The 21853-nt window shown below is 56.9% G+C and overlaps 3 protein-coding genes and 2 long non-coding RNA genes across 6 annotated transcripts; 3 read left to right on the forward strand and 2 right to left on the reverse strand.

The window, feature by feature from the left end:
* IL27 (interleukin 27) lies at nt 1-4443 on the forward strand. 2 transcript variants are annotated; one of them, XM_086692521.1, is made up of 5 exons: nt 1-145; nt 2071-2243; nt 2331-2429; nt 3042-3200; nt 3916-4443. In XM_086692521.1, the coding sequence occupies exons 1-5, from the start codon at nt 115-117 to the stop codon at nt 4162-4164; spliced, it is 711 nt and encodes a 236-aa protein (XP_086548647.1). In that variant the 5' UTR covers nt 1-114; the 3' UTR covers nt 4165-4443. The 2 variants fall into 2 exon arrangements, with proteins under 2 accessions (XP_086548647.1, XP_086548646.1); XM_086692520.1 differs by lacking the exon at nt 1-145 and having other exon boundaries at nt 243-2243.
* On the reverse strand, nt 4307-9902 carry APOBR (apolipoprotein B receptor). The gene is made up of 4 exons (XM_086692517.1): nt 9770-9902; nt 5661-9422; nt 5310-5575; nt 4307-5226 (listed from the first exon to the last, which is right to left on the reverse strand). The coding sequence occupies exons 1-4, from the start codon at nt 9824-9826 to the stop codon at nt 5157-5159; spliced, it is 4155 nt and encodes a 1384-aa protein (XP_086548643.1). The 5' UTR covers nt 9827-9902; the 3' UTR covers nt 4307-5156.
* Nucleotides 9903-11125: 1223 nt separating this feature from the next.
* LOC147573029 (uncharacterized) lies at nt 11126-12905 on the reverse strand. Its single transcript, XR_015245579.1, has 2 exons — nt 12577-12905; nt 11126-12111 (listed from the first exon to the last, which is right to left on the reverse strand). It is a non-coding gene; the product is annotated as an uncharacterized LOC147573029 (long non-coding RNA).
* On the forward strand, nt 11787-21091 carry CLN3 (CLN3 lysosomal/endosomal transmembrane protein, battenin). The gene is made up of 15 exons (XM_086692518.1): nt 11787-11903; nt 12059-12137; nt 13360-13456; nt 14270-14341; nt 14733-14812; nt 14947-15032; nt 15528-15600; nt 15683-15826; nt 16731-16843; nt 17875-17921; nt 17997-18065; nt 18159-18214; nt 18306-18399; nt 20468-20608; nt 20711-21091. Exons 1-15 carry the CDS (start codon nt 11858-11860, stop codon nt 20828-20830), a joined length of 1317 nt encoding a protein of 438 aa, XP_086548644.1. The 5' UTR covers nt 11787-11857; the 3' UTR covers nt 20831-21091.
* LOC147573030 (uncharacterized) lies at nt 18406-19368 on the forward strand. Its single transcript, XR_015245580.1, has 2 exons — nt 18406-19042; nt 19083-19368. It is a non-coding gene; the product is annotated as an uncharacterized LOC147573030 (long non-coding RNA).
* Nucleotides 21092-21853: the final 762 nt, after the last annotated feature.

The raw sequence follows: 21853 nt of genomic DNA on the forward strand, positions 1-21853 counted from the left end.
GGAAGACTGAGCGCAAAGCCGAAAGTACAAGCAGGACGGAAAGTGAAACCGGCGCAGCCCCCAGTATAAGACCCCTGCCCGGGAGATGGCTGGCCACACAGGCTGGGCCCCGCCATGGGCCAGATGGCAGGCGACCTTGGCTGGCGTGAGTTTGAGGCCAGGGCCGGGGGGCGGAGGGGGTGGCAAGCTTGGCTGAGACTGGGCAGGGGGTGGGAGGGCTTGACTGGTGTGGATGGGGGCCGGGGGCCGAGGGACAGCTACTGGGTCAAGACTAAGGATACAGGATACAGTCGACCGGAGGATAGGAATGAGGCTGGCGTGAATGAGGGTGATGGTTTGATCAGGGCTGGGCAGCGGATGGGAAGCCTTGACCGGCCCGGATGGGGAGAGGCGGGCAGCCAGTTTGACCAGGACCAGGACCAGGAGTTTGGCTGGAGCGACTGAGCGGGGACGGGACAGTTTGGCTGAGAACCGGGGCTGGGAGAGGAAGGAGGGCAGGAGGAGTGGGCTGGAGTGTGGGGCGGGGGCCAAGGTGGCGGCGGCCTAACTGGGTCAAGGGTCTATAGCTTGCAAGGAGGTCCAATCCACAGTGGGCGACTCAAGGACACAGAGACACAGAAGGAAGAGCAGATGGTAGGGCCATAGTAGGGACCAAGGGCCGGAGAACGGGTAGAGAGCCAGAGCCAAGGAGCTGGGATTGCGTGCAGAGCGTAGGGAGAAGCCAAGGGAAGGGTCTGGGGTCCCAGAGCTCAGACAGGAAGCCCTAGAAAGTGGCCCAGCTCGATTTGGGGTGGCAATATCCACCAGAGCCTGGGGTACTCACTTTCCCTCAACACGGAGCTGAGAAGAACCCCACTCTGCCTGAAGTCCCTGGGATGTGGTCCCTAAACCAGGGAGCCTGGATGCTAGGGGACCCAGGGACCACCCACCACCTCTAGAAGTACATTGGCCGGTGAAGGACCCAGAAGCTCTCCTTCACCTTTACGTACAGGACATTTCGGGAAGCAGAGCCCAGGCGTTAGAAATCAAGAATGGACAAGGGAGAAGCATGGAGAGGAGGGTGAGCGGGAACAGACAGACTTACAGCTTAGTTTTGGTTTGTGTTTCGAGGAGAATTGTGTAACTGCATGATTGCTAGATTTCCTCTCCCTGATGGAGAAACCACCGAACCCTGGCCTCTTCCCAGACCCCCCACCCTAGGGCCCCTCTCTCTTCTGTCCAGGAAACATAGGCCGGAAATACTTTCAGAAACCAGCTGGCCTGACTACCCCATTTTACGGATGGGAACCTGAGGCACAGAGATAAGAGGCGACTCATCTCATCCAGGGAAGGACCTGGACGAGAAACAGAGGTTATGCCTCCCATCCCAGGCCCCCTTCCTCCCCCTGGCACCCCCTGTTCTTCTGACACTGCAGAGTGACCCATCGGCCTCGGTGGTGGCTGGACCAATCTGTCCTTCTGACTCTCCGAGGTAGAGTCTCCAGCACTGCCCGCCCACCCCTGGGGCTCCAGTTCAGGCCATCAGAGCCGCCTGGCTAAGCCCCAGGAATCTTCGGCAGAACAGAGTGCCCACTCCAGGGGAGGTGGCTGCCTCATCTGAGTTCCCTGCGGGGGAAGCACGCAGGATCTGCATTTGGGCAGATCTGGAATCCAGTCCTGGTTCCCTCCCCCTCTCGCCACGCCACCCTGGGCTAGTCAGCCTCACATTTTCCTCATCTGCAAAATGCACAGATGATAGCCCCCAGGCTGCCACATACCGTTGAGCGGTTGGTTCACCGAAAAAGACACTTAGCCAAGGGAGTTAGTGAGGGGCCGAGATGGAGCCTGAGATCTGCTTGCGAATGTGGGCCTTCTGTGTAAGGCCGTGTCCGCCTCGGAGAAGGGGTACCTTCCTTTCGTGCAGACAGAGATGCCGTATGGTGTCCTCGATAGCTTCCATGTTATTAGTGGCCTTGCGGGGTCAGCAAAATGGCACACAGGCTTTGCCTACAGCACAGGCTCAGAAGGGGCATGTTGAGTTCTTCTCGAGCTTTCCCCCCACCTGGCCCACCATCTCCCCCCCCTCTCCAGGGCTCAGCCTCTTGTTGCTCTCCTTGCTCCTGGCTCGTGCTGGTGTTTGGGGATTCCCGAGGCCGCCAGGGAGGCCCCCCCTGAGCCTGCAGGAGCTGCGGAGGGAGTTCAAGGTCAGCCTGCACCTCGCCAGGAAGCTGTTCTCCGAGGTTCGGACCCAGGCCCACCGCTTTGTGAGTCTCTCTCTGATGCAGCTGGCTTTGGGGACGGGCGAATCCCCAATCCCTCTGGCCCCCCCACTAACAGATCTTGCCCCACAGGCTGAATCTCACCTGCCAGGAGTGAGCCTGGACCTCCTGCCCCTGGGAGATCAGCTCCCCAATGTCTCCCTGACCTTCCAGGCCTGGCACAGCCTCTCTGTGAGTTGGGGGCCGGTGGGGTGGGGCAGGAGAGCTGGCAGCAAGGCCGGGCCGGGTGGATGGTGATGAAGTCAGGGGATTGAATGGAAAATGGATTTGGGGGTGAATGGAGGAATTGGATCCGGATGAGGCTTGGCATGTCGCCGGATATAAAGATCCAGCTGGAATAAAGAAGTCATGTCAGAATGAGGCTGCACATACGGAGGAGGGATGGCGTGGGATTAGTGTGGGAAGGAGGTTGGAGACAGGATAAAAACACAAGTGAAGCCATGGACGTGAAACGGAGGGGGGCGCCTGGGTGGCTCAGCCGGTTAAGCGTCCAACTCTTGATCTCGGCTCAGGTCACGACCTCACGGTTCCTGAGATGGAGCCCCCAGTCTGCTGTTAGCACAGAGTCTGCTTAGGGTTCCCTCTCCCTCTCTCTCTCTGTCCCTCCCTCCCCCCCCCCAAAAAATAAACTTAAAAAAAAAAAAGGAAAGGAACATGAAAGGGGATGGTAGGGAAGAGGATAGAGTGGGGTTGTGGAGAGAGAGTGATAGGACAGTGGAGATGGGCTTAGGTTTGATCCTCAGCCTGCAAGCCTTTCCTGACCCCCTCCCTTCCCTCCCGCAGGACCCAGAACGACTCTGCTTCCTCTTCATGACACTTCGCCCCTTCCATGCCCTGTTGGGAAGCCTGGGAAGCCAGGGGGGCTGGACAAGCTCAGAGAAGATAGAGCTATGGACCATGAGGTTGGACCTCCGGGATTTGCAGCGGCATCTCCACTTCCAGGTAGAGTGTTCACCCCCCTCCTGAACTCCCAGAGACCAACACATAACATTGAGGCTCACGGGCCCCCTTTTTCAAACACTCCCTGCCCGCAGGTTGGGTAAGTTTGGAAGGAGATGCTGTAGATCCTCTGAGTGTGTGTGTGTGTGTGTGTGTGTGTGTGTGTGTGTGTGTGGAGGCCCTGGCTCTGCCCCCCCGAATCTCTGCCTCCTCTTGATGTCTTGATCCAAATAGCTCTGAAGCACCCAGAACAGCTGCTGGCATTAGCAGGCCCTACAGCAAAGCTCGGTCCCTTCTCCCTTAGCCCCTAACGTCACCAGATCCTCCCGAATATCTCCAAGGGATACAGGCGTTTTATCCTTAATAAAATGTAAGCAGCATGAAAACTGGCTGTCCCACCTTGCTGCCCACTCCGGACCCCCAAATGACCCTCGAGAGGAGAACCTTGGGCATCCCACACGCCCAGGGCGATTCTGGGATCGTGTGCCCGCCCCGGACGCGGCATCTGGCTCGGTGACTTCCATTTTCTCGAATCAAAAAATCAGGCAGGACACGTGAGACGATGACATAATGGAAGGTCTAGAGTAGGGGCTGTCCAGGGAAATCATGACCTCGTGGCATCTGATGTCATTCTGTTACCACTGGGCACCTAAAGGAACAAGGGTTTGCTCGGGGTCTCCGCTTGGCCACTGTCTGACCTGTGGGCCTCTCCTCACAGGTGCTGGCTGCGGGGCTCAACCTCCCCGAGGAGGAAGATGACGAGGAGAGGAAGGAGCTGCTCCCAGGGGCTCCGAGTGGCCTCTCACGGGTGTCAGGGCAGCCGTCCTGGCCCCAGCTCCTCTATACCTACCAGCTGCTGCACTCCTTGGAGCTCGTCTTAGCTCGGGCCGTAAGGGACTTGCTCTTACTCTCCCAAGCCGGAAACCCAGCCCCGGCCTCGGGGTCCTCATTCGGCTCCCGGCCCTGATGGGGTGACCGCTCAGCCCCTTCCCTTCGCCCTTCATTCAGTTCGGGCCAACGGGACAGCCTCCAGCTCGTCTGCCTTAAACAGGGCAGGACTCCACCGGCCTCCCACCCCAACCCCCACCCAATAACTTAAGGCCCCTCCAGGCCCTGCCGGATATTTATTTCTTGGATATTTATTTATTGTTTAGGAAAATGATGGTTTATTTATTGTTTCAGAGCCGGCTAGTTGTCCCCGGGCTAGGCCACCGTGCGGGGTGCCGAATAAAGCACTGTCATCCTCTCTCAGCCTCGGCTTCTTTTCCCAGAAGGGGTGCCTGACGCCAAAGGACAAAAGGGTCTGGGGGGGGGGGGGTCTGTAGTCTCTGGCCACCCTGGACCCCTCTCTGCTCCTAAATTTCGGGGGCTCCTGGCCCACCTTCCCCCAGACTGGCTTGCTGGGCTGGTGGTTGCCACAGTAACCTGCAGAGCCGTGAGTTTTTCAAAGCTCAAGGCCACTGATCCGTCTCCCATCAACCTCTGGTTGCAGATGGAGGTCCAGAGGGCCTCCTGACCCCTCTCCTCCGGGCTAGCGCCCACCCCGCTGAGCTTTGGGTTCCCACTGCACTGCCCCCTGGAGGCCTGGGTGGGGACCGGAGAGGTCAGGGAGGGAAGGCCGTGAGGAGAACTGTCCCGTCCCCTCCCCTCGGTCCTGCAGACAGCAGAGATGCGCCGGAGGCGTGATCAGGACGGGCCGTAAGGGGCGCGCTCCCAGCAGGGCAGGGGGGGGGGGGGGGGGGGGGGCGTGTCCATCAGCCACATTGCAGTCAGACTCCTCCAGTTCACGCTTCTCGAGGATGTCTGCCTCTGTCTGCTCCAAGCTTGACACACCAAGAAACCAAGGCCCAGAGGGTGGAAAAGGGTGTCTCCAAAGTGGCGGAGGGAGATAGGCCGAGCAGGATTTGGTGGATCCTTCTGACGCTCATTCAGGGCCCGGCTCCCAGGGGCTCGGGGCGCTCACTGGGGTTTGGACCGGCCCAGTCGGGCTTGCAGTTCCTGCATCATGCCAGGGTGGGCAAGGCCAAACCTGCAGGTGGAGACGGGCTGTGGGAGCTGGTCTCCACGTGTCCACGGCCCCACCCCGGCCCAGCCACGTCGCCCTCTGCTTACCCGTGTCCCAGGGGCCTTCTCCTGGCTGGCAGTGGGGTCCCTTCAGGCCTTGGGGGGCTTGCCTCCGGGGGTTCCTCTGGCCGGAGAAATCTCTGCTCGGGGGCTGACGGCTCTTCTTCAGGGGGGGGGCTGGGAGGCTCCTCCTGCCGCTCAGGGGCGGGGGTCCGTCGGAAAGAGGGCCGGGAGCGACGCTGGGAGGAGCTTCGAGACAGGAGTACACGGCTCCGCGAGACAGAGACGTCCAGGCGAGACCCAGGAAGCAGGGCCTGCAGGGACAGGGGCACCGAGTACCAAGGGGCTGGCTTCGATATTCTGCTCTGTCCAGCCCCGGACCCTGGCTGGAGCCCTCACCTCACTCCAGCTGCCGTGAGCATCCCCTCCGGTACTTGCTGCCGTCTCACCACGTGGCCCAGGCTCCTGGTATGTTGACTGGTCCTCCTGGCCCTGGATGTCCTCCAGGCCTTCTGGAACAATCTCCTCAGCCTCTGCCCTCTGGTCTTCAGTCACCTCAACACCCTCCACGTCAAGGGGCCTCTGTGCCTCTTCCTCAGGGTGGAGGTCCCCACGCTGCCCCTCACCGCCTTGCCCCTGCTCCTTTAACTGCCATCCCGCAGCCTCCTGTTCCCACGGCGGCGTCTGCCCTCCTGGGAGCCCCTCTGCCTCTACCGTGGTGGCCGTGGCGCCCTCTGCCCTCGCCACCTGGGAACCCCAGGTAAAGCTGTCCATCCCACAGCTTCCCTCTGCCACTGCAGATTCCTTGACCTCTGCGCACTCTCCCCTGGGCTCACCGTCTCCGGCCTCAAAAGCCTCTTCTGGGCCCCCTCTGCTATTTACCTCCATGTCTGCTGAGCCCTCCGGGCCAAACTCTGGCCCCCCTCGGGTTTTTTCCCACGCAGCCTCCACCAGCTCCTCTCCTCCCCCAGCCTCCTGCCTCCCTTCTGATTCCCAAGCTTCCCCAGCCTCTCTTTTGGGCCCTCCCCCAGGCACAGCAGCCCTCCCATCGGCCTTGTCCCCCGCTATCTCAGCGGCCAAAGAACTGACCCCTGTGTCCTCGCTGTCCTGGAGGCTCAGAGCCGCCTCCTCCAGCCCCCAGACTCCGCTGGATGTCGTGTCTGCCCTGCAGGGCACCGTGGCCTCTGCCTCCTCATCCTCGGTGTCTCGGGCATCTGACTCCCCCAGTGCCCGACCTGCCCCTGCCCCTGCGCTGAACCTTCCACCTGGCTCCTGGCTCTGTGCTCCGCGGGCCTCTCCCTCCTCTGCTCCACACCCTGCTTCCTCGGCTTTCTTCCACTCCCCACCTGCCTCCAGGACATCTGGGAGCGCAGACTCTTGGCCTCCCTCGGCCTCCTCGGCCTCCTCTGATGCCTGGCTTCCTACAGCCTCCTCCTCCCCCTCTTCAGCATCTGCTTTTTCTTTGTGGGAATCCCCTCCCTCCAAGTCCCTCCTCTGGGCTTCAGTCCCAGAGGCACCAGGCTTTCCATACCCCAGGTTTCTGGGGTATTCCTCCAGACTCCTTTCTGTCTCCTCTTTGTTCAGGGCTGGAATGCCCCGGGGCTCTCCCTCTTCCCCCAGTCCTTCCTCAGGCTGCTCTGTTGGGGTCTGGGGGGCGGCCATCAGCTCAGGGTCCTGGCCTTCGGTGACCTCGTGCTCAAGGCCACTGCCCTCCAACGCCAGCCCTTCTCCACCTGTCCGAGCCTCCCCCTCGCTCTTCTCCCCCCTGCACTCCTTCTCAAGGCTGGCCTCCGGGGTTGCCTCCAAGCCAGCATCGCCTTCAGCCTCGTTTGCCACTTTGTTCTTGGGCAACTCAGCCTCGGCGATCCAGCAACTCTCTCCCTCCTCTTTGGCCTTCTCTGCCTGCACCACCTCCTCCAGACCAAGGGCAACAGTCCTGTTCACCGAGGCTTGCCTCCCCTCGGCCTCTTCCCCGTCCCGATCTGCCTGGACCTCAAACCCCTCTCCCTCCCCCTCTGACCCCTGGCCTCCTGCAGACTCCCTCCCTGCCAGTTGGTCCTTCACTGCTTCCTCCACACCCTCAGTTCCTAGAGCCTGGCTCTGTTTGGGGGAAACGCTCATCTCAGCCTTTCTCTTCTCATCCACCTCCTCCTCCTGGTCTTCCCTGGTGGCCTCCTCTATTGCCCAGGTCCTCCCAGTGCCCTCTGAGATCCTTTCTCCGGAGACTACTCCCCCATATTCTGGCTCCCTGGCTCCTGAGAGGTTACCTTCCTTCCCAACTGAGGTTGTCCCGGCCTCTGCCCTGCCTAAAGTTATCCCAGCCTCCTCCTCCCTGCCTGAGGTTGTCCCAGCCTCCTCCTCCCTGCCTGAGGTTGTCCCGGCTTCCTCCTCTCCCCCTGAGGTTGTCCCAGCCTCTTTCTCCCTGCCTGAGGCTGTCCCAGCCTCCTCCTTTCCCCCTGAGGTTGTCCCGGCCTCCCCCTCCCTGCCTGAGGTTGTCCCAGCCTCCTCCTCCCTGCCTGAGGTTGTCTCTGCCTCCTCCTCCTCCCTGTCTGAGGTTGTCCCGGCCTCCTCCTCTCCCCCTGATGTTGTCCCGGCCTCCTCCTCCCTACCTGAGGTTGTCCCACCCTCCTCCTCCCTACCTGAGGTTGTCTCTGCCTCCTCCTCCTCCCTGTCTGAGGTTGTCCTGGCCTCCTCCTCTCCCCCTGAGGTTGTCCCAGCCTCTTCCTCCCTGCCTGAGGCTGTTCCAGCCTCCTCCTCTCCCCCTGAGGTTGTCCCAGCCTCCTCCTCCCTACCTGAGGTTGTCCCGGCCTCCTCCTCCCTGCTTGAGGTTGTCTCTGCCTCCTCCTCCTCCCTGTCTGAGGTTGTCCCGGCCTCCTCCTCTCCCCCTGATGTTGTCCCGGCCTCCTCCTCCCTACCTGAGGTTGTCCCACCCTCCTCCTCCCTACCTGAGGTTGTCCCAGCCTCCTCCTCCTCCCTGTCTGAGGTTGTCCTGGCCTCCTCCTCTCCCCCTGAGGTTGTCCCAGCCTCTTCCTCCCTGCCTGAGGCTGTCCCAGCCTCCTCCTCTCCCCCTGAGGTTGTCCCAGCCTCCTCCTCCCTGCCTGAGGTTGTCTCTGCCTCCTCCTCCTCCCTGTCTGAGGTTGTCCCGGCCTCCTCCTCTCCCCCTGAGGTTGTCCCGGCCTCCTCCTCTCCCCCTGAGGTTTTCCCGGCCTCCTCCTCCCTGCCTGAGGTTGTCCCGGCCTCCTCCTCCCTGCCTGAGGTTGTCCCGGCCTCCTTCTCCCTGCCTGAGGTTGTCCCGGCCTCCTCCTCCCTGCCTGAGATTGTCCTGGCCTCCTCCTCTCCACCTGAGGTTGTCTCTGCCTCCTCCCTGCCTGAGGCTGTCCTGGCCTCCTCCTCCCTGCCTGAGGTTGTCCCAGCCTCAGATTCTGTCCCTGACTCCCGTGTTTTCTCTACCCTTGTGCTTTGGCTACCCCTTAGGACCACCATCACCTCTCCTTCCTTCCCAGCCTCTTTGGCCCTAGGCGCCTGGATCTCCTCTGCAACTGCCTCCTTGAACACCTGCTCTAATGACTCCCTGCTGTCCCCTGCTACCTTCCCCTCGGGCTCCCTCTGCCAGGTCCACTCTGACTCCGCCTTTCCGGCCACCCCTGGTTTCCCTTCCCTGATCTCTTCCGCCTCCTCCTCCTGTTCCCAGGTTCTCCGTGTCTCCTCTCTGTTCACTTCCTGCTCATTGGGCCCTCGACTCTCCTGGGTTTGGCTGCCGTTGCCTCGACCAGCCTTAGACCCTGCCTCAAACGTCTTTTTGGCCTCTAAGTGGGCACTTGGCTCCTGGCACCTGGCAGCCCTGGCTGCTTCCCAGGCCCCAGTGAGCTGCCTGTTTGCTTGAGACCCATCGGAGCTGCCTTCTTCCCAATCCCAGGTCTGTTTTGTAGCTGAACCTCCCTCCTGGTACCTTCCAGCCTCTCTAGGCTCTCTCAGCCCTCCACCCTCCTTGCTTTGGCTGCCTCCAAGGCCCTCAAGGGCCTTCTGGGCTCCCTTCTCTTCAGTCTCCTCTGGCCTTCCTGCAGCCACCTCCCCCAGTTCCTCAGCTGCCCTTGCCTCCCTCCTCTCTACAGTGGGGACCTCATCGCCCATAAGGTAGGAGACAAAGGTGCTGAGGGAATCCTGGAAGAGAAGGGGCAGGGGGACAAAGGCATTAAGGGGAGATCCAGCCTTCTTAGAACTGTTTAGGATGGGACCCTGCCCCAGAGGAACTCAGATACAGAAGAGGGGTTCTGGGATCTGGAAGGAGAAAGAGAACTGTATCTGCAGAAGGAAAAGGAAAGGGCTAGATTAGGGGTAGGGATGTATCTGTGGAGGTGGGGTATTGAAATCCAGAAACAATCAGGCTAGGAGGCTACCTGATCCTGGGAAAGGAATCTCAAGTCTTGAGGAGAGTCTCAAAGGGTGGAGGGAAGGGGGGGCCCCCAGGGACAGGGCGAAAGTCTCTGGCATCTCCTTGCCCCTCTCACCAATGCCCCCCTCAAGGCCTGATGCAGCCCAGGGAGATGGAGCCGGAGGAAATCCATCCTGTCTGTCTCTGTGTGTCCAGAAAGCCGACAAATGACCGTCCCCACCCACCGAGACAAGCCAGTCTTCCCCGGGGCCCAGGACACTTCCTCTTCCCCTAAGTCTGCCTGACGCATCCCTTCCCCAGGCCCTGCCCACCCTCTGCGGTGCCCACAGCAGCTTCCAGTCCTGGCTGGGAAATGGGTGTGCATCACCTGGGGGGACTCAGGTGCATAGTTGGAGCTGAAGGGCAAGGGAAGGGAGGCCATAAAGAAAAACGTAGGAGCAGGAGACCTCAGAATTGGGGAGGGGGGAGGGGGCCGTGGCAACTGCAGCCTAAATGACTCAGGTCTTGTATTCACACCTCAGCCATTTCCGTCTCCCCCACAAGCCACAGCCACTCTGTGAGAGGAAGCTGGGGTTTGTGGTTCCTGTTTTGCCTAGGGACAAGGAGTAGGAGTGAAGAGGGGTTGGTAAGAGCTCTGGCTTCTCATTTCAGGGTCATTAATGCTTCCCTAAGGGGAAGAAGGGGCCGGGCTGGTGCTCCAATGTCCATTCCCTCATCTGTAGTCATTCTTGCAAAACAAAACTTGGCTAAGCTTTGCATTGTGGTTATTTGTGTCCACCTCTCAACCTCTTGTGAGTTCCTTGAAGGCAGAGGCCATGTATGACATGTTGCTGAGTTCCTAGGGCACCACAAGGGTAGTAGGACACCATATTTCATTGGTTGAGTGACCTGGGAAGCAGCCCAAGGGGCCACATTTCAAACAGCAGTCTGAGGACTTGGTGGTGAGAAAGAGCTGGTAGAGGTGGGCACCAGCTGGTGGAAGCCCATAGAAGGGATTAGCAGGGGAAGGACTCCATGAAGAAAATTCAGGATGCTGCTTAACTACCTAGAGAAAGGTAAGAGAATAATCACTCCTTATTTGGGACTATGTGAAGTGACTTTGATCTACATCTCTTCCCCTAATCCCCACCTTCTAAATTTCCAATTAAAGGGACTAGATGAGATCACAGAATCAGAATCTTGGACCTTATTACTCGTCAGGTCTAAGTATCCTCGATGCAGGCAGGAATTCTGCTGCAGCTTGCTCAAACACATCTGCCTCTGGTGCTCTACTTCCTATTGCTAAAAAGGTCTCTAAGGTCACGTTTAGGTCTCACTTTGCGTCTTCACCAGCAATTTTCCGTTTTTGTTTTCTCATCTGTAAAGCGAGGGGGGAGGCGGGACTATTTCTGTGATAATCTTCAGTTCTAGGATAATTTGGGGAAAAGGATCTCTTTAATGCTTTGGATATTGCCAATAGGTAGAAATCCTCTTTGATGAGTGTTATCTTTATTTTCAGTTCCGAAGCAATCTAAGGGCAACAGATAAGAATAAGGATGCCCCGAAACTGGCTGTCTTTGTTCCCGGCCAGAAACAGTGAAGGGAGTAACCCGGTGGCCATATTTATTTCTGGCAATTGAAGGTCGCGAGAGGAGCTGAAGCCGCTCGCTGCCATGCCTAGTGCTGGCAGGATACGGTCAAGACCTTGCGCCCCGCTGGTCTAATGTCGTGGCTCTTCTTTGCTGATCCTACCCGCTCTAGTTTTAAACCAGCGGTTCCAGGGTTCTCGCGGCCTCTCTCTGTCCCCCGCCCCGAGGCTGGGAAGGCCTAAAGCGAAGACAGAGAGAGGACCCGGAAGTTGTGGTGACCTCCAAAAGCACGTGATGAGGGACCCGCTGGTGTTGTCACGTGAGCCGCCCACCTGCGGTACCTCGGGGCCGAACTTGCAGCTGCTCTTAAAGGTACAGACCGCAGAGCCCCCTGCTTTAAAGGGGGCGGGGGCAGAGTCCAACGGGTGGGACGTGGTGGGGTGTGCGAGGGCGCAAGATGGAGCCCGGGGTAACGTGGTGGGTCGCCGGGCGCGAGTGCGGCGGAGAAGCCGTAGCCGGGACCCGCAGTGGGGCGTTGATCCTTCTCATCTGTCGCAGACCCTCATCCGCCGGGTCAGAGCCAAGCCTGGACTCTCGCTGACTTTGAACCCTTCGCGGGATCTGAACTTGATGCCATGGGAGGCTGTGCGGGCTCGCGGCGGCGCCTTTTGGATTCCGAGGGTGCGTATTCCTACGCGCCCTCCTGAGAGTGACAGCCTCTGTCCCCACCAGACTCGGGCCTCGGGCGCTGGCTCGGCCCCGGGAGGAGCCCCGTGGGGCCTTCGTGCACTTGCGAGTGGGGTGGAGGTCATGCTCGCTTCTTCTCGCCTTCCCAGGGGAGGAGACCGCCCCCGAACCACGGCCCCGTCTGTTAGACCGTCAGGGAGCCCTTTGGAAGAACGCGATGGGTTTCTGGTGAGTGGCCCGAAGAGTTCAGCAGAAGTAAAAATGCGGTGGGAAGAGGGGAAGCAACAGGAAGAAAGAGCTGAGGAGGAAAAAATTGAGCTCTGAAAAAGGAGCTGAATTCACAAATATTTACTGAGCCAGTTGGTTTGCCCAAGGCAGCCGGTAAAGTTCCCAGACTTTATTCATTTACTTACCACCTTCTTATTTTGGCCAGATCCTCATTTCACCTGTAGGACTACTTCGTGTTTTACTTCAAGCAAGTCAGGCTTTAGATTTGTAAATGCGTGTGTTTCTTTAAAGAAAACTTTAAATCACTACTCTAGACGGAAAGCCAGTATTTCTCCCAATGCATGTTTTAAAAAGCACATGCCTGCTTTTTAAACGATCATCCACCTACCTCCTGGAATCATTCAAATATTGAGTTCTGGGAAATGCTTCTAGCACTAACCTGACCATCGAGGGCTTGGGTGGCACACTGGGTTGGAAGTGACTTCCCACGTGACTCTGGAAGAGTCTCGTAACCTCTCTGAACCTCGGTTTCACAGCAGCAAGATGAGAACGGTAGTACCACTTTGTAGGCTTGTGGAAGGAGCACGTGAACTCTCTGGCTCTTGGCCCAGTTCCTTTCCCATCACTGAGCGTGGCTCTGGGAAATGAGACTAAGCAAAAAAGATTCTTCATGGGCCATAAAGGACTTTGGTTTTATCTTGTTTTCATCCCTGCAGCCCCCTGCGAGGCAGTGAGAAGAGAAACTTGTATCCTCATTTACCCATGAGACCAAGGCCACTCAAGTAGGAAGCAGCAGGCTTGGGATCTGAACGTGATCCTTCCGAGCTTCAAGCTCTGGGATCTTTCTACTGTCCCACAGCACGTCAGAGACTGTGGATCAGTGGATGAGAATAGTCCCAGGAACTGAATCATGGTGGAAGCTTGGAGGAGACAGGCATCAAGGACGACTTCCTTCTCTTCCTGGGAGAGATAAGATGTGGACCCAAGTCTGCCTCCCAAAGCCAGTTATTTCTAGCCCTAACATTGAATGGAGATGGGGGGGGGGGGGGGGGCTAGTGACAGAGAAAAACAAGGGAGCTGACTGAAGGCCACAGGAAGGGGAGATTTGGTGCTAGGACTGTGGGTAGATTGTAAGCCTGGAAGGAGGCTGGGATCTGTTCTTCTGTGTCAGTTATATCTCAATAAAACTGAAGAAACAAAAGGTCTATAATGCTCACTCCAGGCTCCTGGGCCTTTGCAACAACTTTTCCTATGTGGTGATGCTCAGCGCTGCCCATGACATCCTTAGCCACCAGAGGGCATCCGGGAACCAAAGCCATGTAAGTGACCCTCTCTATCACCGCCACCATATTTAGTCATTATGGGAAGATGAAGAACTCAACCTAGGGCAGGGGCCCCTTTGAAAAACTCAGGGAATGGGGTAGCCAAGGGTTGGGGCAAGAGGACTAAAGTTCCCAATCTCCCAGACCTCAGAGTGAGAAGGGTTTTTAAGAATCAACTGGTGCCAGGTATCCAAACTCAAATTTTGGCTGGGTGGGGCCCTGGTAGGGTTTTTTTAACCCCAGCACTGAACATTTTAGGCTGGAGAATTCTCTGTTGTGGGGCTTTCTGTGCATTGTAGGGTGTTTAGCAACATCCCTGGCCTCTACCCATTAGATACCAGTAGCATACACCCCCCCACCCCACCCCCAGTTCTCCAGTTGAGACAAGAATGTCCCCAGACATTGCCAAATGTTCCCTGGGGGCTATAATCACCTCCCGTTGAGACCCTCTTGTCTATGATGAGCGAGGGGATGCACGCCAAAGGCCAGCAGCCACCTCCTTACAGGCCCCACAGAGAATTCGGTCCAAGATCAGCTTTTCTGGAAACCCAAATCTTTAAAAATGAAAGCTCCTGAATGTGTTCCCAAGTAGAGCCCATTTACAGGGCCATCTTTGGCCTTCGGGTCCTTAGTTTAAGGTTTCCACGGCCACCTCACCCTGCTTGTTGTGCACATAGAAAAAGCCAGGTCCCAATAGTACAGTGCGGAGCCAAAGCCATCCTTCAAGTTAGGGCTGAGCTGGGACTGGAGTCGGGCCCTTTTGGTCTCTCCTCTTGCCTCCCTGGGTAAAAGACTCTTCTCTTTTATCAGGTAGACCCAGACCCAGCGCCCACCACCCGCAATAGTTCATCCCGATTTGACTGCAACTCTGTCTCCACGGCTGTGAGTACCCATCTGGTCTCCTCCTGCCCCGCACCCCCACCCGCAGCACCCAGCTGCGACTGTCGTGATTATAATAATCAAGACCATTTACTGAGCCTTTTCTGTGTGTGGCCTATATTGGCTCATTTAATGCACACAGCAGTGCTACGAGCTAGGCGCTATAACCATCCCCCATTTTCCAGACGAGGAAACTGAAACTCGGAGAGTGTGAATGTCTTGTTGACTCCTAGCTAAGGAGCAGCAGAGCTGGGACTCGAACCCAGAGCTGTCTGACTTCAGGGCCTGTGTTTGTAGCGGGTCGACCCGGCTGGTGTGTGTCTTTCCTTGGCCACTTGGTTGGGAGGTTTGTGCCTGGGACCATCTGGGGTCTCAATGTGTTCTCCCGTTCCAGGCGGTGCTCCTGGCCGACATCCTCCCCACCCTCGTCATCAAATTGCTGGCCCCTCTTGGTCTTCATCTGTTGCCCTACAGGTCTGGGTGGGGGTGGTGGGAGGAAGGGCAGGTGGGATCTGAGAGTGGGGAGGCCAGGAGGGCTGAGACGGCCAGAGGGCTGAATTGCGGGCGGAAGCTGACCCTCTTCTTCTCTCGCTACCGCTCCTCCTCAGCCCCCGGGTGCTCGTCAGTGGGATTTGTTCTGCGGGAAGCTTCATCCTGGTTGCCTTTTCTCATTCAGTGGGGACCAGCCTGTGTGGTGAGTGTGAGGTTTTGTGTCAGGTGGGGAACCCAGAGGAACTGAAACTGAGCATCGTGGGGTAGTCTCCCCAGCTTCCCCAAGGAAAGGGATTGTTTGTGTAACCCTCAGAAGCCTGCCAGGACTGTCACAGGCAGGAGAGGGGGGATGAGGTCGTTTTGGAGGGGTTGGGGGGTGGGGAGATAGGAGGGAATGGATGGAATACCGGGAGCTCAAGACGAGTCATCAAGACTCCATGACGGCTGAGGCATCAGAGATGAGTTCTTGCTCCGGAGTTGATAACTGGGTGGATGGAGGTACCATTCCCTGTGAGAGGATGTGCGGGGGGAGCGGGTTGGTTCTACTCCAGGTCTGAAGCCCGCCTGCCCAAGGGATCTGTTTTTAGCTCCGCTGAGCTGATGCAGAGGAGGCCCTGGCCAGACACCTCAGGGGACCGGAGATATCAGGGAGGCTGGGTGTGGTCACTGCCATGCTTGTCCCCCCCCACCCCCCCAGGTGTGGTCTTGGCTAGCATCTCGTCAGGTCTGGGGGAGGTCACCTTCCTTTCACTCACCGCCTTCTACCCCAGGTAAGCAGGCAGAGCAGGGAGTCGGGAAGAGGACCTCCTGGTGCTGGCTTTGGTCCTTCCTCAACCCTCGTGTTCCTCTCAGGGCTGTGATCTCCTGGTGGTCCTCAGGAACCGGGGGAGCAGGGCTGCTGGGAGCGTTGTCCTACCTGGGCCTCACCCAGGCTGGCCTCTCCCCCCAGCACACCCTGCTGTCCATGCTGGGTATCCCCACCCTGATGCTGGCCAGGTAGGCTGCCTGGGCTGGGAGGGTGATGGGTTAGGGGAGAGAACTAGACCCTGCTCCCAGTCTTCCGATCCTGGCCGCCTTGTAAAGAGGGGATGTGGATTCTGGACTCTGATGGACCTGGTTTGAGTTCTGGAGCCGCCACTTGCTAGCGATGTAGTGTGGGGCAAGGTGTTTCACCTCTCCGGCCCTCAGTTTCCCTGTATCTTTTTTTTTTTTTTTTAAATGCTTACTTGTTTTTTGAGAGAGAGACAAAGAGAGAGAGAGAGAGACAGAGCGCAAGGAGGGGAGGGGCAGAGAAAGAGGGAGACACAGAATCGGAAGCAGGCTCCAGGCTCCAAGCTGTCAGCACAGAGCCTGAGGCGGGGCTCGAACTCACGAGCCGTGAGATCATGACGTGAGCCCAAGTCAGATGCTTAACCAACTGAGCCATCCAGGCGCCCCAGTTTCCCCATATCTTAAACGGCGGTAGTTCTCCTTGTGTCCTCATGAGGTGATGTGTGTGAAGCCTCTGGTACAGTGTGGATCCCAAGATGATTTGCGGGGGGCGGGGTGGGGGGGACCCTTACTTGATTAATTTTGAGTGTATTAGGAAAAAAATTTAAACTAGCCAATCCAACCTGTTATCCACATCTTAATGCTTAGAACAAGGCCACGTAGAAAAAGGGAGTCAATTTAAAGGAAAATAACAAGCAAAAAAAAAAAAAAAATTATACATAGGAGGAGCGTAGATATGGCATATTAGGAGTGACGGAAATTTGAAAAGTTGAATGAATGCGTAACACACGGTAGCTAGAGCGATCAACTCTGGCACGGGATGGGGGGCTGTGGCAATGATGGGTGGAGGGGGTGGTGCCCTGGGAGGGAGCGGCCTCTTTGGTCTTACCTTCATCCCACCTGCTCCTAGCTATTTCTTTTTGCTCACATCTCCCGAGCCCCAGGACCCTGGAGGGGAGGAAGAGGCAGAGACATCAGCCCGGCAGCCCCTGATAAACAGCGAGGCCCCCGAGGCGAAGCCAGGTAAGAGACGCAGAGCCGTCACTGTCTCTCTCGCTGGGTTTTAGCCTTTGCTGTCTACAGTGGACCCAGTCGGGAAGAGGGGGGGGAGTGGATGTGCTGGTTACGGTAAGAATCATTTGCGTTCATCTATTCAAGAAGTGCTCTCATTGAGCACTTGGCTGGGGGTACCAGGTGACTGACATAGGAAAGGGGGGAGATTCGTGAAGAAGCAGCTGAATCGGAAATGTGTTGTTTTCAAGCATTGGTAAGTGCTGGCCGGACATAAAACGGTTTTGCTGCTGGGAACCAGGGGGAAAAAGAGAAGGGTCCTGCATAGAGAAGGTGGTCCGGAAGGCCTTTTTGAGGCAGTGTCCTTGGGCTGAAATTTCAATGACCGGGTGTCAGCCTTATGGATGTCGGGGTGAACAGGTTGCAGGCAGAGGGAGCAGCAAATTCTAAAACCCTGTGGTGGGAATGAGCTTGGATGTTCAAGAAACAGGAGGGACCAGCTTGGCTGGGATGGAGTTGTGTAGCCTTTGAGCTGTATACATGAGCCGTGAAGACGTCTCACCGGCTTCTTCTCTTTCTTCCTTCGTTCCTTCCTTCCTTCCTTCCTTCCTTCCTTCCTTCCTTCCTTCCTTCCTTTTTAAGCAGTGGTAAAACAGAGCTAACGTGAAGTTTACCGATTTCACCATTTTTTTATGTTTATTTTTGAGAGGGGGAGAGGGAGACAGAGCACGAGCAGGGGAGGGGCAGAGAGAGGAAGAGACACAGAATCGGAAGCAGGCTCCAGGCTCCGAGCTGTCCGCGCAGAGCCCGACGCGGGGCTCGAACTCGCAAGCCGCGAGATCATGACCTGAGCCGGAAGTCAGACGCTTCACCAACTGAGCCCCCCCCCAGGCGCCCCTCAATTTGACCATTTTGAATTGTACAGTCTGGTGGCATTTAAGCGCGCTCAGTGAGTGTGAGTGTGCTTGGTTCTTGCACACCAGCACCCTCTGCCAGGTCAACGTGCCAGACTCACCTGCCCTTCTCTCCCTGTTCCCCTGCAGACTCCAGCTCGAACCTCTCCCTTCAGGAAAGGTGGACCGTGTTCAAGGTATGGATGGTGGCGGGTCCCCCGTGGCCAGTGCCCGCCTGCCAGCCTGCCACTTACAGCTTCTGACCCTTCCAGGGCCTGCTGTGGTACATCGTCCCCTTGGTCCTGGTCTACTTTGCGGAGTATTTCATCAATCAGGGGCTTGTGAGTGAGGGCTGCTGGGAGGGAGGGGGAGTAGCAACGGAGGCGGGGCCCCACGTGTCTCTGACCGTCTGCCCTGTCTGCTCTCTGCTGCAGTTTGAGCTCCTGTTCTTCCGGAACACGTCCCTGACTCACGCTCAGCAGTACCGCTGGTAAGAAGGGCGAGGGTGTGGCGGCAGGATGGGCAGGGGGCTGGGGGTGGCACCCGGAAGGGCTTCCTCCTACTCCCTGCCTCCACCGAAGGTACCAGATGCTCTACCAGGCCGGCGTCTTTGTGTCCCGCTCTTCTCTCCGCTGCTGTCGAATCCGCTTCACGTGGGTCCTGGCCCTGCTGCAGGTACCAAGCCCAGCCCTCCCTCTGTTCCCACTGTAGCTCCCGGCTTCCCAGACCCCAGGCTTCCCTCCCTCAGCAGGAATTATTTATTGCTCACCATCAGGTTCTGGGCCCGGGGGACAGAAGGCCAGCAGGGCTCCGGCTCTGCGTAAAACGCATGGCCTCGGCAGCCTGGCAAACCTGGGTGCAAATCCCAGCTTGTGTACTCTGTAGCTGGGTGACTTAGGGCCGGTCTCTACACCCTGAGCCTAGAGCGCCTCCTCTATAAATCGGGTGTGGCCAACACCTACTTGTCAGGGCAGTCGTAGGAAATAGAGGTGAGAGGAAGAAGAAAATGAGATTTTGTATTCTGTTTTAACCCATTAGAAGCACTCACTTAATGGTTATTTCCACAAGCCTCTTGCAGAGACACAGGGTTTCAAATAATGTTTCTAAGGATAAAAAAAAATGTACCATTCTTTTATTCTGGATGGTTCATTGTAATAGAATCGGTGATGTCGTAGTCAACAGGCTATTGACCTCAAGGCTGGCGAGCAAATTTTGACTTCCCACAGCAAAAGTATTACAGCGTTAAGTGCACAAACACCATCCACTCCCAACGGTCTAACCCAAGTAGCTTCACATAACCAGCCTTCACTGTTTCAAGGTCATGTGTCTACAGCCCCTGGAGGTAACTCGTTTTCAAGGTCATGTGTCTACAGCCCCTGAAGGTAACTCTCAAACTACATCTTTGGTTAGTACAGGAAAGTCCTTTTTAATAAGCTGAGCTCATGCCTCGGATAACGAGATATAGGGCAAGTGAAGATTTTGCACTTCCGGGTTATGACGACGCCATGTGAATGGCCTCCAGCTTTCTTCTCTGTTGGTCTGAGCAGTACTGCGAACCCAGGGCTATGTACCCCCAAAGTGCCAAAGCACTGCGTCAACAATTCTGAACTCAGTAGATGCCACTGAAATGGGTGGCTTGCGATTTTAGCTGTCCTTTTTTTTTTTTTTTTAAGTGTATTTATTTACTTATTTTGAGAGAGAGCGAGTGTGCACGCGCCAGTGAGCAGGGGAGGGGCAGAGAGAGAGGGAGATACAGAATCTGAAGCAGGCTCCGGGCTCTGAGCGGTCAGCACAGAGCCCGATGTAGGGCTCGAACCCATGAACTGTGAGATCATGACCTGAGCTGAAGTCGGATGCTCAACCGACGGAGCCACCTACTACTGGGTGTGTTCTTTTACGTGCAGGTCTCTGAGCTTACCTCAGACTTCATGAATGAGAACCTCTGAGGGCAAGGTCTATGTGGGTCACCACACCCCCAGGTGTATGTACATCAACCTTGTGAGCTGCCACGGTGGCCTACCCACTGGGGAGGCAACCTTGTGTGCTCAGACCTGGGGCACTGGGGATCCTCTGAAGGACTGGAGCACACAGGAGGGACCTACCCCCTTGGGTGGGGTCGGAGAAGCTTCATAAGAGAACTGAGAACAGTTTAGCCAGAGTTTCTCAACCTCGGCACTGTTGATGTTTGGGGCTGGACCATCCTTTGTCGTGGGGCCGTTCGTGCCCTGCTGGGGGCTGGCCTCTGCCTACTCCATCCCCACTCGTGACAGCCAAGAACATCTTTACATATTGCCAAATGTCCCCTGGGTGGCAAAATCACACCCGGTTGAGAACTGCTGGTGCATGTGTGCCTCAGTCTGGTAAAATGGGGGGGGGGGAGGGGAGCGTGCCCTTGGGAGGAGGGCACTGGGGTGGGAGGGGTCCTGATCCAAGCTGAGCCATGAACAGTAGTGGCTAGGAGATCCCAAGTGAGGGGAAGGTGGAATAGCGCTCCAGGCGGCAGGAGTGACAGGACCAAAGGTGAGGTGGGGGAGAGACCTACGAGGTCTCGGGTGCTGGGACGGGACAGAGAGCAGGCTTACCCCGGATCTCAGGGTCTGGTAGGCCAGCTGGGTGCTGGGATGTGATCCAGGCCTGTCAGCCCTCTCAGCATCTCTCAGAACCGGGGGCCACTGGATGGGGTCGCAGCCTCCCTGCCCGCCGCCGGTTCCAGGCTCAGCCCTCCCCTCCCCTGCATCCATAGTGCTTCAACCTGGCCTTCCTGCTGGTGGACGTGTGGTTGAGCTTCCTGCCCAGCATCTACCTCGTCTTCCTGATCATTCTGTATGAGGGACTCCTGGGCGGTGCTGCCTATGTGAACACCTTCCACAACATCGCGCTGGAGGTCAGCACCAGCTGGCTGAGGGTTGTGGGTAGCCTCGCTGGGGAAGGCCAGGGCAGGGGTGTCTAGGACTGAAGACTCACCCCTGCTTTCTGCCCTCTCCAGATGAGTGATGAGCACCGGGAATTTGCCATGGCGGCCGCCTGTATCTCCGACACCTTGGGCATCTCCCTGTCAGGGCTCCTGGCCCTGCCTCTGCACGACTTCCTTTGTCATCTGTCTTGACACTCTGGCTTCTTGGAGCACCGGTCACACTAATCTGGGCCTGCGCTGACAGGCGGGCAAGTCAGGCCGCGGGCCCACAGCCCAGAGCTCATTCCCAGAGCTCCGCCCCAGCCTTCCCTGCACAGCTGGGGTGCAGAGAAGCACCGAGGTTCCGTTCCCCCTTGAGCTGGGGGGAGCCGTTTTCTCCCACTCCCAGGCTGGCCTTAGGGGGTTTCTTCATGGCATTATGTCCTTGGAATAAATGCCTATTTTGTCAATTGATTCCTGTGCCATTTTTTCTGGTTGAAAAAAAATGTTTCTTTTATTACAGAAGTAATATAAACCCACTTTGGAATGTAGGCAGGAGAGCATAAAGAAAGCATTTCAGCAGATTTCTACTTCATCTTTGAGGCCTTATTCATTCATTCATTCATTCATTCATTCACTGTACGGGGCCATATGTATACATTTCCCCCCAACATGTAAGTTTTCAAGCCTACAGGGAGGTTGAGAGAATTCATATTCATGTAGGCATGGTTCCACAGTAAACCTTTTGCTAGAATTACTTTATCCCATATGTAACATTCCATGCAAATCAGCCTATCTTATTTTTGTGACATTTCAAAGTAGGAGGCTGACTTTAATATATTTCTCCTATGTTTCTAAGATTTTATTTTATTTTTTAAAGTTTATTTATTTTAAGAAAGAGAGAGAGAGGAAGAGTGGGGGAAGGGCAGAGAGAGAGGGAGAGAGAGACTCCCAAGCAGGCTCCACCAGCACAGGGCCTGACACAGGGTTCAATCTCGTGAACCGGGAGATCGTGACCAGAGCCAAATTCAAGAGTCGAACATTTAACCAACTGAGCCATCCAGGAGTCCCAAGATTTTATTTTAATTTTTTTTAACGTTTATTTATTTTTGAGACAGAGAGAGACAGAGCATGAACAGGGGAGGGTCAGAGAGAGGGAGACACAGAATCTGAAACAGGCTTCAGGCTCTGAGCTGTCAGCACAGAGCCCAACGCGGGGCTCAAACTCACGGACCG

Source organism: Puma concolor, chromosome E3 (genome assembly GCF_028749965.1).
Source record: "Puma concolor isolate L17-30 chromosome E3, mPumCon1.1.hap2, whole genome shotgun sequence".
Lineage (NCBI taxonomy): Eukaryota > Metazoa > Chordata > Mammalia > Carnivora > Felidae > Puma > Puma concolor.

Excerpts from the sequence above, each read along its gene's own strand:
- IL27 (XM_086692520.1), top strand. The coding sequence starts at position 1,818 with ATGGAGCCTGAGATCTGCTTGCGAATGTGGGCCTTCTGTGTAAGGCCG. Across the intron at positions 2,430-3,041 it reads AGGCCTGGCACAGCCTCTCT|GACCCAGAACGACTCTGCTT; the intron begins GTGAGTTGGGGG and ends TCCCTCCCGCAG. Across the intron at positions 3,201-3,915 it reads AGCGGCATCTCCACTTCCAG|GTGCTGGCTGCGGGGCTCAA; the intron begins GTAGAGTGTTCA and ends CTCTCCTCACAG.
- APOBR (XM_086692517.1), bottom strand. The coding sequence starts at position 9,826 with ATGGATTTCCTCCGGCTCCATCTCCCTGGGCTGCATCAGGCCTTGAGG. Across the intron at positions 9,423-9,769 it reads AGGCCTTGAGGGGGGCATTG|GATTCCCTCAGCACCTTTGT; the intron begins GTGAGAGGGGCA and ends CTTCTCTTCCAG. Across the intron at positions 5,227-5,309 it reads AGAAGGCCCCTGGGACACGG|GTTTGGCCTTGCCCACCCTG; the intron begins GTAAGCAGAGGG and ends CTCCACCTGCAG.
- CLN3 (XM_086692518.1), top strand. The coding sequence starts at position 11,858 with ATGGGAGGCTGTGCGGGCTCGCGGCGGCGCCTTTTGGATTCCGAGG. Across the intron at positions 15,827-16,730 it reads CCCACCCTGATGCTGGCCAG|CTATTTCTTTTTGCTCACAT; the intron begins GTAGGCTGCCTG and ends ACCTGCTCCTAG. Across the intron at positions 16,844-17,874 it reads GGCCCCCGAGGCGAAGCCAG|ACTCCAGCTCGAACCTCTCC; the intron begins GTAAGAGACGCA and ends GTTCCCCTGCAG.